The sequence below is a fragment of the Crotalus tigris genome, unplaced genomic scaffold, assembly GCF_016545835.1.
Source record: "Crotalus tigris isolate CLP2741 ecotype Arizona unplaced genomic scaffold, ASM1654583v1 scf7180000018219.524809, whole genome shotgun sequence".
NCBI lineage: Eukaryota > Metazoa > Chordata > Lepidosauria > Squamata > Viperidae > Crotalus > Crotalus tigris.
Window position 1 is genome coordinate 285,496 of NW_024096888.1, and position 13,823 is coordinate 299,318.

Sequence of the window (13,823 nt, forward strand, 5' to 3'; positions counted from 1 at the left end):
AACAAAATCCCCTTCCAGGTGTGGACTGATCACAAAAATTTAGAAGCCCTGAAAACTTCCAGGAAACTCAATCCCAAACAAGCCCGCTGGTCCCAGCATTTTCACCAATTCCAATTTAAGCTCAAACATTTACCAGGAAGAAAGAACTTCCTGGCAGATGCACTATCTCGCATGCCCCAATATAACAGCGCACGAACCACAGACTCTAGACCAATAATGGCAGAGTCACAACTGGCAGCGCCAGTAACCACAAGAACCCAAGCCAAAATAAAACCACAACTGGACAGCCAAACTGGGATTGAATTCAGAAAAAGTTTGGAAACAGATGATTGGTTCCAGAAAAACAAACATGTGTGCACAATGAGAGACGGATTGCCTTGGGTAGGGGAAAAGTTATATATACCAACAACTCAAAGACTAACTTTCATGCAACTTTGCCATGACACAAAATCAGCAGGGCATTTTGGATTTGTAAAAACTTTACACTTAATTAAACGGCAATTTTGGTGGCCATCAATAAAAAAGGACATAGAAAGTTATGTTGCCAGCTGCCCAACCTGTGCATCAGCAAAGAGGTTGCAAGGGAAATCGCCAGGGCTATTACAACCAGTGGCAAGTCCCTCAGCCCCCTGGAGGGAAATAGCCATGGATTTTATAGTGGAATTGCCAGAAAGCAATGGGAATACTGTTATCTGGACAGTCACGGACCTATTTTCCAAACAGGTGCACTTTATCCCTTGCCAAAAAATTCCCACTGCAAAGGCCTTAGCAAAACTTTTCATCCAGCACATTTACAGATTGCACGGGGCACCCCAACGCATCATCTCTGATAGGGGAGTGCAATTTACGTCTGCATTTTGGAAGGAATTTTTATCCCTCTTAGGGACCACTCAGGGATTGACATCTAGCCACCACCCTCAAGGAGATGGACAAGCGGAACGCTGCCAGTCGGTACTTGAGCAATATTTGAGATGTTTTTTAAATTTCCAACAGAGTGATTGGACGGACTTACTTCCTTTTGCAGAAGTTGCCTACAATAATGCAGTCCACTCCAGCACAGGCTACACTCCTTTTCAAATAGCCAACGGTCAAAGTTTCAACCCTATGCCAGAGTTAACCCCAAAAGAACCAACGATCCCTTCACTGAAAGAATGGATGGAAAACCTACAAAACACCTGGCCAATAGTCAGAAAATCACTAGATGAAGCTAGGCGGGCATACAAAGCACAAGCCGATAAAAAAAGGGTTGAGCCTACACCATTCATTATAGGAGAAATGGTGTACTTATCTACAAAATACCTAAAGTCCCTACAGCCCTGTAAAAAACTTGGACCAAAATATATAGGACCTTTTCCAATTAAAAGAATCATAAATCCAGTAACAGTAGAATTAGAATTACCCAAAAACCTCAGGCAAATACACCCAATTTTTCATTGCAGCTTGCTGAAAAGAGAGCATCAGTAACATCTACGGCCAAAAATCCCCCCACCACCACCTCCACTCATGGTGGAGGGTGAACAACACTTCGAAATAAAGGAAATCCTTGATTCTAGGAGATATCATGGGCAACTCAGTACCTAGTTGCCTGGAAACACCTCCCTCCCTCACAAAATGAGTGGGTCCATAAACGTCATGTCAGAGCCCCGAAGCTATTGAAGAAGTTTCACACAGAGTATCCTAACAAGCCTGACTAAATTTTATACTTGTGTTTTCTTTCAGGTGGATCTCTCTTATTGTTAAGAGGGGCCGGATGTCAGAATCCAATTATATTTCATCTTTAAATTATCAAATATAGAAACTCCCAATTCTGCCTTCTCTGGATTCTGCCATAAGAGGGAGAGAAGGGGGAGAACAAAGGGGCTTTATGGCCCTCACTTCCTTCTTTACACTTCAAAGAGCGGAATGCTGAATGTGTGTTTATTGTAACCTCGAAGCGTTAGCATACCAAAGGAGGGTAGTTGCCTTTCATGTAGTTATCTGAAGTCCCCATCCAGACGGAAGAAAGAAGAAAGGGGGCGGAATTGTGATACTTGAAACTATCACTGGAAGGGGGGTTGATTGGGTGGGACTACTGGGGAACCCCTTAAAACCTTGAATGGAAGAGCTTGAACCCCAAGTCCTGTCTAGCATGCCTGCAACCATTTTCTCTTAATAAAGGATTCCTGTTGGAAGAAGTATTCCAAGAGTTCTGTCTTCTTAAGATGCAAAGTGGGGTGGGTCCTTACAATTGGCTTTCAAAAGCCAATAGGAATTGTCTAGGCTGTCTCTGCCCTGCTGAGCCTGCCAAAAGTCCCATTCTGCAAACGGTGCTGCACCAGTTGAGTAGTCCTCGACTTACGACCGGTTGAGTAGTCCTCGACTTACAACCGGTTGGGGGTCACGGCATTAAAAAGGTTGAGAACCACTGTCATAGATAGATCAAGATGTATATCCAAAGCAACCAATATCTTCAAATTGGTTACACTATGAATAAGGCTGCATATGCACAAAGAATCATGGCCATCTGATGCAAACAGGCAACTCTCCTTGCTTTCCTAGGAGACACCGTGATAAATTTATGACTGGAACATCTGCAAGCTTCTTGACCCATTCTCCCCCCCCCCCTTCCATTCAGTCGTGTCTGATTCTTGGAAGCTGCTGGACAAGTGTCTGCAGTTTTGTTGACAAGGGTTTCAGAAGCAGTTTGCCACTGTCTCCTTTCTAGAGTGAGAGAAAGTGGCTGGCCCAAGGTGGCCCAGCTGGTTTTGTGTCCAAGGCGGAATTAGAACACATTGTTTCCCAGCTTTTAGCTTGATGCCTTAATCACTACACCAAACTGGCTCTCTAATTCTGGCCCTAATGACTCCAATTCATCACACCTGACAATCAAGAGGAAAATACAAGCAAGATATATTAGAGTGGGCAACATGGCAGCCATACATTACTCAACACTAATCTGCACACAAAAGAGTATTAATTAAAGAAAAAAGTAGAATAAATTATTTAATATACTTCATATACTCAAGATAATATATAACAGTAGAAAGCTAAAAGGGTGAAAATCTGTAAGATTTCAGGATTGTGAAATGGCTTTAGCCATTTTAAATGATTCTTTCTACCTTGCCTTATAGTGCTTGCAAAATTGTGTGATGCTGCCCGAAAAAGTTATCAGACATTGGTCTGCTTGCCTGGGAGGGGTACTTGAATGCAGATATTCTGCTTTACTTGTTCAGCAACTGAGAATGTGAAAGAGGGAGGAATGATCTGATTGCCATGGAAATTGGAACATTTCCCATCTGTTTCCTGATGCCTGCCCTCATGAGAATAAAGCTGTACCACTTGTAAAGACCATTAAAAACAGAGGGTTTTGCATGGGGGGGTTGAGTGTAGGGGGAGGGATGGAATAAATTATTTCAGTATTTTTATGGCGTAACTGTTGCTTACATGTCAAGTTTCCAAAGTTTTGCAACTGGGCACCCTTTGAACCAGATTTAATAGAGACCTAGGGGAAAGGATACATCTTTCTAAAAAGAAAAACGCTAAAGCTCATTGAGCATATTATTGATCTTGCTCACACTTTATCTTCCTTTCCATTCACAAGAAGATTCACATGGGGAAGTCAGATCAAAGAAGCTTTGATGTCACTTCTCCGTATTCAGTTGCACAACAGTAATTCAGTTACCTGAGTTTTACAACTACACAGCAATCAACTAAGGCACTGCAGGTCTTGAATAATTAATAGAGCAAGATGTTGTGGCACACAGATTCCTAAGCACACAAGCACTTTCTTTCCTGCACTTTGGTATTCAACCCTCCCCCTCCCCAATTCTTCAGTTCTCAGCTATAGCAAGAAAAGATGAATTCTAAGATGAAATTATTTTTGCCTCCTTAGTAGCTGTAGCATCTTAGGCAATTTTAATGTAATTTTTAGTAAGTAATAATCCTAATAAAAATTAACCACTTATTGTTTTAAACCTCTATCTTGCATAAAACAGATGTAACATCCGAATATGCTATTTTAAAATGCCAATTTGTTCTGCAAGATTACAAGTAATAAGAAGTTGTTGCTTATATTGGTTAATTGACAGCAGCTTCCAATGTCAAGAATTGTATTGATTCATGGGAGTTTTACTCCACTCAAGTCAAACTCTATCCCTGACTGGTTTATAGGAAGAAGGAAACCAACATACTGAAGTATCTTATAGTTCAGATAAATAACCTGATGGAATGACTTTGGGCTAGAAATCAAGAAAGACAAGTTTTCATCAAAGTAGAGTAATCCATCTCTTGCACCTTGCTACTTGCCACTGTCTACTTCACCTCTAATTCTAAAATATCTTGTTGGTGAACGTGAAGGAAAGAACACTCTGAACAAATATTTCTGAGAAAGGACATTGGTTTTCTGAATTGACACCAAGCTTAACTATGGTGGAGATCAGTGTTATAAAATATAGATCTGACTAGGAATTGGGAACGTTTGGTTTAGAGCAGTGGAGAATTTGGGGAGTTGCATTCCACACATCATAAAGTTCCCCAGTTTGAAAAAAATTGGTTTAGAGGAAATGCATATTTATAGCAAAGGGACAAAAGTGTTGTTAATGAGTTCTTTTTACTAATCTATACAGTGCCACAGATATGAAAAAGTAGAGTAGTCCCTGTCCACAGAGTCAAAATTGAATGGATATTACAGAAAGGGCAAGGAAAAGAACTGGGGTAAAAGAGAAAACAGGTACTTGACCAAACAGTATTTTTATATCTGACTAGCTGTACCTGGCCATGCGTTGCTGTGGCTCAGTCTGGTTAAATGAAAAAGAAAGAAAAGAGAAAGCACATGTAGCGTGTGTTGCTTTTACGTCCAACAGATGGTGCTGTTTTTCAAAAAAGCATGTTTTTCCCTGTCACAGGTGTGACAGCTATATAATATAGGTATATAAAAACACGATTCAAATGCAACGTTGTGCCAAAATTTCAAAGCAATCGGTGAAGAACTTTCGGAGATTTAAGATTTTGAACAAACGAACACTTACATTTTTATTTATATAGATAGATCAGACTACTTTATTTATTTTTTTTTGTATGTGTGAAATTTTTTTCCCCAGAAGGCAAAGTCACAGAGCTCAATATTCTTATGTTCTGGACTCTGCCACTAACTTTAACAGCTAAGGCAGCTTGATAACTCTGGAACAGATATATGACCAACAGTATTTTTAATAATAAAGGAAAACTTGTTAAAGTTGTCCAAAGCCACTTTGTCTGGATTGCGGTGAAACAGAAGTTTGCTGAAGGGGCAGGTTAAAGGAAGAAGCATTTATTCCTTTGAAGAAACATTTTTGTCATTACTCTTAATTATTTGTAAGAGTCTTTCCACATGCAGAGACACATTCAAGGTACAGCAAGTACCTTAAACTTTATTTCTCTAGTAGGTTATATTCTATAGCCTATATTCTCATCAATTGAAGAGAACCATAACTCTCCCTTAGGACACATTATGTTCAATATTCACAATAAACACCAATAAAGTCTGGGTAATCTGACAACTTTAATAAAATGAACAATAGAGTGCCAATTAATTAAATCCACTTCAAAAACAGAGGTTAAACTTTTAAGCAAATTAAGTCGTTCACTAGAAAGGAACAGGAACCAAGCACTAACTAACCTGCATTTTGGAATATTCTTCATGAGCTGGCCAAGGCAGAGGAGCTTTCATTTCAAATATGTATCTCTCCAGCAAGCCAGAATTTACAAGACTAACAAAAACAAAGACATATATGTTAAGAGAAATAAATATGAATTCCAGCACAAATCATTAAAAATGGTCTTGCTTACTCATACCGTGGCTTGCATTAATAGAGGCAAGTTGTTGTTTAGTATGAACACGAATGCACCTTCCTTCTTTTCCACTATAAAGGGGAAATCGCCAATATACATTTATTTAGAAACCAACAGGATTTCACCCCGGTCAATAAAAGGGAACATATAACAAGGGCAATAAAATATAGAAGCTACAAAAAGGAAATAATAATAAAACCAGACAGCAGCATAAGCAATTAAAATTATATGATGTTGTTTTCTCTAGCTGCCTAAAAAGCAAATAAAACAAACAATAGTCTTATTTTGTTGTGGAAGAAGCTCCACATTCTGGTTGCTTCTATATACAGATGCTCTATGAACTCAAGTTTCCCTTTGCTAGAAAGTGGGACACATAACATGCAGTCAGATGAGACTCAGAAGAGAGCTGGCAACCTCTCGGATGCACTGCCTTAGATCCTTGGGGATCTGCAGGTAAGAACCAACACCAGATATGAGCTGGATTTGCATATAAACTGAGTGCAGGAGCCCTGAGATTCATGCTTTATTGCCCATAAAATGCATATGTAAAAAACAACTTGGATACAATACAATTGTATTTTTTGAATTTCCCAAAGATGTGGCCATTTCATATAGTTAGCTAGATTCAGGCGGACAAAGGTGACCAGATTAATTTCTCCATGGAGGACATACAACTGGTACCACTGGACAGCAAGGAACAGCTTTAATCTTAAACAACTAAATGCTGTGTACATGATCCTTCAAAGAAAGGGCTACCTGATCCATAATAAGTTTTAATTCCCTTTTTAGGGATACCACCCTACTGATTTGTCTATTTGAACTCAGTGCCTGTTTACATACAACCAGTCCAATCACATCCAATCCAGAGGGAGAGTTGTGCCTAATGGAAAAACTAATATAGAGGACTGATATTGTAGGACTTCAAAAAACAAAAACCACAGAAATATGCAGGGAAAAGAATGAAAGAACATTCCTCCAGCCACCACCCAACAATCTAGGCTCTACTTAAAGTTTGGGAGTCCATCTAAATATTCTACTATATTTGACATTGGACCATCTATAACAGGGGTGTCAAACTGCCGGCCCACGGGCCGGACGCATCATCTGGAAGCTACGCCCACCCCATTGCCAGCAATGGCAGAACCATCCAGATACGTTGCACAATATCACGAGTTTGACATGTCTGATCTATAAGGTTAGGATTAGGGTAGTTAAAAGTTTTTATTTAAGTTAGGACACAAAGTCTTAGTCTTTAGTCCTCATTAGAGAATACTATTCTAGAGTGTCAAACCAAGACTATTGACAGTGAAAGAGAAGTAAGGGATTCATGTTTAAACCGTAAGTAGTTCATTTTTAGTTTCGTGTTATGTGCAGTTAGGCTATTGAAATTAACAGTGGGAAGTAGTCTCTTTGGACACAAACTGTAAACTCTTATAGATAAAGTCTGGTTAACAAAAATAGCAAAACTATTTGGATCAAGATACCTAGTCATCTTATGACTCTACAGTTGACAAAGCTAAATTTAGGACTTCCAAATTCATACTTTTAACAAAACTAATTTTAACATCAACAGCTATTTTATGTTAACACATTATTAATGTTGATTTGATATATGTATAATGACTCTTTTATGAATGTTAATGTATTTTATTTTATTTAATCTTACTTTTGTAGTCATTGGATAATAAGATAAAAGTATATCTCAAGTAGATTTAATATACAGATTATTTCACTATGCATTTTAAACATTTGCCTCAGCATAGAAGTTTAGAAAATATAGTACACTATTTAGGGATGATGCAAATTTAATGCATAAGATTGAGTCAAAAGATTATGTTTTACTTTTTATATACAGGTCTTAAGAAGTCAGAAAACAGATGAAAATTATGTGCTTTTATAATCTCAACTAAAACAACAGTTACTTTTTATTTTGACCAACTCCTAATTCAATAAGTATGGAATTGTTAAAAACTGTCAAACCACATTCCATATAGACAATAAATCTCAACCCTCCAAAGTATCAGTTTTTCAAAAGCTTCACTGACTCAGAGGAGTTTCATTATTGCAAGCAAGCAAAAAGTCATACAGAGAAAGTTGTTCAGGCAGCATGTAAGTTTAATAAACAATATTTATTTATTTAATACAAAAATATATCTATCCCAAAAATCAAATCTCTCTCTCTCATTCTCTTTCTTTCTTTTAAATCCTTAACTTTTTCCTCCTAGCCTATCCAGTTAATAGATTTTGTTTTTTTCCCCAGACCTGACATTAAGAGGCCTCCAATGTATACACAACAGTTCTTTCTGACCTGAACACACATTGGTCCCAACCCCGACAATTTCAGCCCTTCGAGATGTTCCAGATTTGCTCCATTTTCAAGAAGAAAGGGATTCTTCTGGTTTGTTACTTTTAAATTCTCAGAACACTCAACAGTTTATCAATATATGTAACAAAGCTTGGGATATCATTTGTCACAGTCTATTTGCAAGCTCTCTAGTTATTGATCTCTTACCTACTGAGAGCAGTTAGTGTATGTGCTCTTTGAAGAGCAATTTTAGTCTCTTTTGGAGTAACAACTAGCAGGTTGTCCAACACGCCACACACAGCTGATAGGAGAGGAGGTGTGACTACCATACACTGATTAGGTCTAATGACAGCCTCTGGGGAAACATGTGGACTTGAAGATGCTGTTGTGGTTGTGTCACTCTGACCTAGAACACAACATTCAGAAGAAAAAAAGCTACATGAAATGTGGATTTACATGAAACTCTTGAGATATATTCCTCACCCTGACATGAACAACAGAGAATCAATCAATCAATTCTATTAGCTACATGAAGTTTCAAAACAACTATTGTGCCAAATGTTCCCATAAAAACCCAACTTGCCAGTTGCTGTTTCTTAAACTGAACATTCCTCTGTTAGGATAGAACAACATGCAACAGTCCAGTAAGACTCATAGGACTAGGACAATACAGGCCCAAAGAGAGTTTTGTCAGTTTGGAACATTTACAATTGTAAAACACATTGTATTTCAAAACAGAGCTGCTGATATCTGAAAGGTGTACAGAGCTAATCTTTCAGCTTTTCCACCCCATGCCTTGATCACCTGAGAGTTTCAAAAATAAACTACCAGGCGATGGTCTGCTGTTTGGACAATCCATTCCAAAATTTTTAGCATGTACTGTGTACATAGCATGACCAAGAAATGAAGTTGTTTAATATAGTTCTCAAGTGTATCCAACCTTGAGTTATGAGTCGGTTCAATGATGCATCGTGAATAAGACTAACAGCTGGCGAAGAGGGTGCTTCTACTTCCATAGCACATCCCGGTGATGGTGATACTGAAATTATCTAAGAAGAACCAAGTTGATAACTTTATTTAATATGCATTTTTATTTATTCTTTAGCTGAGATACCCCATCTTTTCGCCCAAATGGTGCTCACAGTGCCTAGCAGCAATAAAAAATACTAAAACTGGGACTATAATAAAATAAATTCAGACTACTGTAATGGAATTCAAAGCACGTAAACGAAGCAAGAAAATTGCAGGGGATTCACTCAAGTAAATCATCTCAGAAGAATTTCTGTAGCCATTGAGACAAAATCATGTCATCCCTTCTCCATTCTCACCTCCCTGTTCCCACCAAATACACTTGGCATGCTAAGGAGGCAAAGGGAAAGGTATTTTCTGAAAACCGTTCCAGAAAATATGGTGCTTCAAATATTGTGGGGTGTGTGTGTGTGTGTGTGTGTGTGTGTGTGTTGTATGAACACACATGCCTTTGGGTCAGGTTGATTCCTAGCGAATGCCCTGTATTTCTGTTGGCAAGATTTTTAGAAGTGATTTGCTACTGCGTTCTTCTTCCTAGGTCTGAAAAAGTCTTACCTTAGTTCACCTAACTGACTTCATGACTAAGCCAGGACTGGAATTAATGATCTCCTACCTGGTACTACTTTAAGCACTATGCCAAACTGTCTCTTCGTAATAGTCTATAAGGCTCTATATGTCATAATTACCATACTGAACTGTGTTTAGAAACAGATGGCGACTATACATGAAGCATGGTGATGGATCATGTAATCTTAGTATAATTGACCTATAAAACCTCATCTAACACATGGGACATTGAGACTCATCCAGAGGCATCACAGAAGCCAAACTCAATCAGTTCTATTGATATGTAAACTGGTCTTTGTCATAGAACTAGGGATAAGGATTTGTAATAAGACCTCTAATTTAAGCATGACTGTATTTCTAGAGCCTTACAGAGTGGATGGGAATTCCTTTATAACACAAAGCAACCCAAATATCCCCTCCTCTTTGCTAAGTGTGCAACAAGGAACAAGAGAGTCATTTAAGGCACTCTCAATTTAATTAATAACTTGTGCCCATTAAGCACTATACCATTTAAAGCATTTCCTTTCCCATTTTGTTACACATGGGAAATAAGATGTTTTCATTTCTATTATCTGAGCAGCCTATGGAGGGCCCAGAAGCATACTATAAATAACAAAAAGATGCTACAGCTTTCTGCTTTCCTTTTTCAGCACATCAACTTCTCAGTGATGATGACAATGATGAAATTAAAGAATCCAGCACAGAGCTAGTCAAAAACAAAGATGTATGTGCACCCTGGTGGCCAGAGCATAAGCACATTACTTTTTCAGAGAACATGGCAAGGCTCCATCCTACCACTTAGGAAAGCTCACAAGAATACCAAATAATTAACATTTATTGAAAAAGATTAAAAGCTACAGGCTGGGAATTTTCATCAACCTCTGTGATTCAAGAATACTCACTAGCTAGTGTCGGAGTTAGTTCTCACATGGTTGGTGAAAAAATAGTATGATAGCAAATCTAGTCATTGGAAAAACAAAGGGCAGGTGGAAAGCAGTCCATTCAGGAGAGGGGCCATGTTTTTCAATTCCAAGGCTCAGGAGCAAAGTAAAGCACAAGACAGTTTGAATATTGATTCTGTATTAATGGCTTTTTCTTGAAAGAAATGAAATGGGAATAAACTAATTGTCACTGGTCACCTTAAGACTACAGACTTTATACTTAATATAAAATAATTACCTACAAGAGTCAATTTTCTTGAGAGAGGAAAAAACTTGGTTTACCCTATTCTCAGTAGCTAATGCTAATTTGCTTAATGTCAGATATAGAAACCATTCTAGAAAATATTAATAGAAATAGTTCACATACAAAGAAATATTGTGGCGTGCAGTAGCATTGTTTTAGACAGAACTCCATTTTTGGAAGTGAAAGTATTTTTTTTTTTTACTTTTCCTAACAAAAATTACTGGATGTCTTCCACCCTGAAAACATCCACAAGTATTTTTAACATTTCCTGCTGAAAGGTGAAAGGTTCTGAAGGTGAGCAAAAGAGGAATTAAAAAAAAAATTAAAGTGTATTAAGAAATTCAACAAAAAACACAACTAGTATAATGGAATCCTAGTTCTCCGGACTATCCCATTTCACTGTATGTTCAACTGACCCAAGTATCAGTAGTTGACTGAGAATGTGGAGATTGGTTCCCACCATCCTGGATTCTCCAAGCAGAAAGAGAATCTTCAAAGTCTGGAAAGGGGAGACAGAGGAAATCCATGGTTATAAAATTTTACTCTTGCCACCAATAAATTTTTAGCCTGTTGAAGCATTTCATGTCATTTCAAGATGAGCCATGCCTCTTCCATAATTTCAAAAGCAAGAGTAAATCTGGGCATAGGTTTACCCTTCCCTGTATTTCAGGGTGGGTAACTATAGCCATTTTGTGACTTGTGGACTTCAACTCCCAGAATTCCTGAGACACCATGGCTGCTTAGGAATTCTTTGGAGTTGAAGTCCACAAGTCATAAAGGGTCCATAGTTCCCCACCTCTGCTGTAGATAGTGAGCTGTGGAATCTAAGATATCCAATAATAACTTGGTTGTCCATAAGCCTCATCCAGGGAACCATAGTTTGTGGTTTGGCTAAAAACACCAAGAAAACACAATTAACCTAACTAGATTTCCTTACCTAATTATTTTTAACCTTTAAACAGCCCCTTTCATTGTCCAGTAAGCAAAAGTCAACAGTGGGTGAAATGCTTACAAAGGTTTTTCTTTATAAATATACAAATGTTTTCAAAAATTTTTTTCAATATTTTGCATATTTTGCATCTTCAGTTGTGAAGCTGAAGTGTGGGACATGGTAATTAATCTTCACTAATAAGCATTTTGTGTCATAAAACTGATGACAAACTGTTGTGTATAATTTTACGCCCTGAGATATTGATTTACTCAACAGTGAATAGACTTAAGGTGAAGGTACACTTGATTTAGCAGGATGGAGAAGGAGAGCGGGGGGGGGGGGAATGCTGATTGCAAAGAACACAGCCACAACAAGTTCCCTATCATTTTATACAAGAGACAGCAATAAGCCACCAACTGTTTACTTCATGTATCCAGACTAATTGTCTGCCAAACAAATCTCCATGATACACTGAGAATTGATAGTTTTCACTATATTCCCTTCAAAGAATACATATGAAGTGGGCCCTGCGCTCTATGGAGTGCTGCCAACAATTCTCATGAAATGAAAAAGTATTTCATAAACCCAGTATGGAATTTCTCACAGGACATCATTAACACAGTCACAAGGAACAGGGAAATAAACTCCAGGCTCGTACCTTGTCTTTTTCTAAAGCCTCTTCCTTTCTTTATATTATAGATGCATTCTCCTTAACGTTTTAATTAATATACACATTTTAGAAATTCCACACAGTCAATTATTCTTTTTCATGATGAGAAAGAATAACCTTTACTAAAAAAAACTTCCTTTTCTACCTCCAACTACAGACACATTTTTTAATCTGTACCCCAAACATTGAACTAGATTAAGGAGTAAAGTTTTGTTTATTTTAGTTTATTGTAATGTTACATATTCCCAGAGGATAATAGTTTATATTGTCACATAATTAAAACTGCGATCATAAGAAAAAATTATTGAGGACATGGGGAAGAACAGTGAGATTCATACTACGTGAATTCTTGGAAGTATCACTTACCGTTCATGCTATTCTTTGTTGATACCAGTTGATCTCCCAAGCAAAAATCCACATCAAAGGTATACCGACCCAGATAACATATCTTTGCCATCTCATTCAAATGCTCATAGAAGTGGCAATGATAGAGCAAGGCCTGCAGAGCAGATTTTCCAGACAGAGATAAACCAGTTGCTTCATCGTGTACGCAGGGCCCCTGGAAGGAAGGAAGGAAGGAAGATGTGAAAATTTTCTCTTCCTTACATTATAGCTTCTTATCCTGTGACTCAAAGGTAGAGTACCACAAATTAAATTTCCTCCTCCTCCCCTTCTTTTCTTTCAGTTTTGAGGATTTTGTTTACGGGTGGTCCTCGCTTAGTGACTACAACTGGGATTGGCAACTCTGTTGCTAAGCAACACAGACATAAGCAAAACTACCTCTGACTTACATCACTTCCCATTTGATCATTACACAAGACACCACAGGTCATCAAACAAAACATCACATGAACATGATTTGCAGTTTTACTGCTGGTTTCTCCATTGACTCTGTTTGTCAGAAGCCCGTTGTGAAATATGCAAATGGAATTATGTGGTTGTGGGAGACTGTGACAGTTATAAATGTGAGGACTGGTTGTAAAGTTACCTTTTCGGTGCCATTGTAACTTTGAATGGTAGCTGAATGGTTGCTTGATGGTTGTTAAGCAAAATCTATCTGTACTTTATAACTATACTTCTTAAGTAGAAAACTGTTTTTCTGATTGTTAATAATCTGATGTCAAATTAGGCAACTCTCACATTTTTCTTCTCACAGCAAATGTGGGCAAGAATCTCTCAATTGTAAATCCATGAAAATGCAGGTAAACTGCAATTTATAGCTTATGGGGGGGGGAATCTCCTCATGGGTCTTCACTTTTTTTGAAAACTAACTTCCAAGCTCTTAATTGTGGTACAATTGTAATTGCAGAATTCAAACAAACTTCAAC

General features: G+C 37.9%; 1 protein-coding gene across 6 annotated transcripts in view; it reads right to left on the reverse strand.

Moving 5' to 3' along the window:
- The window catches only part of RTTN (rotatin), a 102,155-nt gene that overhangs the window by 33,521 nt on the left and 54,811 nt on the right, over positions 1 to 13,823 (reverse strand). For all 6 annotated transcript variants that reach the window (XM_039349027.1, XM_039349026.1, XM_039349029.1 and 3 more), the window contains 5 exons: positions 12,862 to 13,054; positions 11,311 to 11,393; positions 9,054 to 9,162; positions 8,321 to 8,519; positions 5,636 to 5,726 (listed from right to left, as the gene is read on the reverse strand). In XM_039349027.1, the coding sequence (XP_039204961.1) occupies positions 5,636 to 5,726; positions 8,321 to 8,519; positions 9,054 to 9,162; positions 11,311 to 11,393; positions 12,862 to 13,054 (675 nt within the window). The remainder of the gene's footprint in view (positions 1 to 5,635; positions 5,727 to 8,320; positions 8,520 to 9,053; positions 9,163 to 11,310; positions 11,394 to 12,861; positions 13,055 to 13,823) is intronic.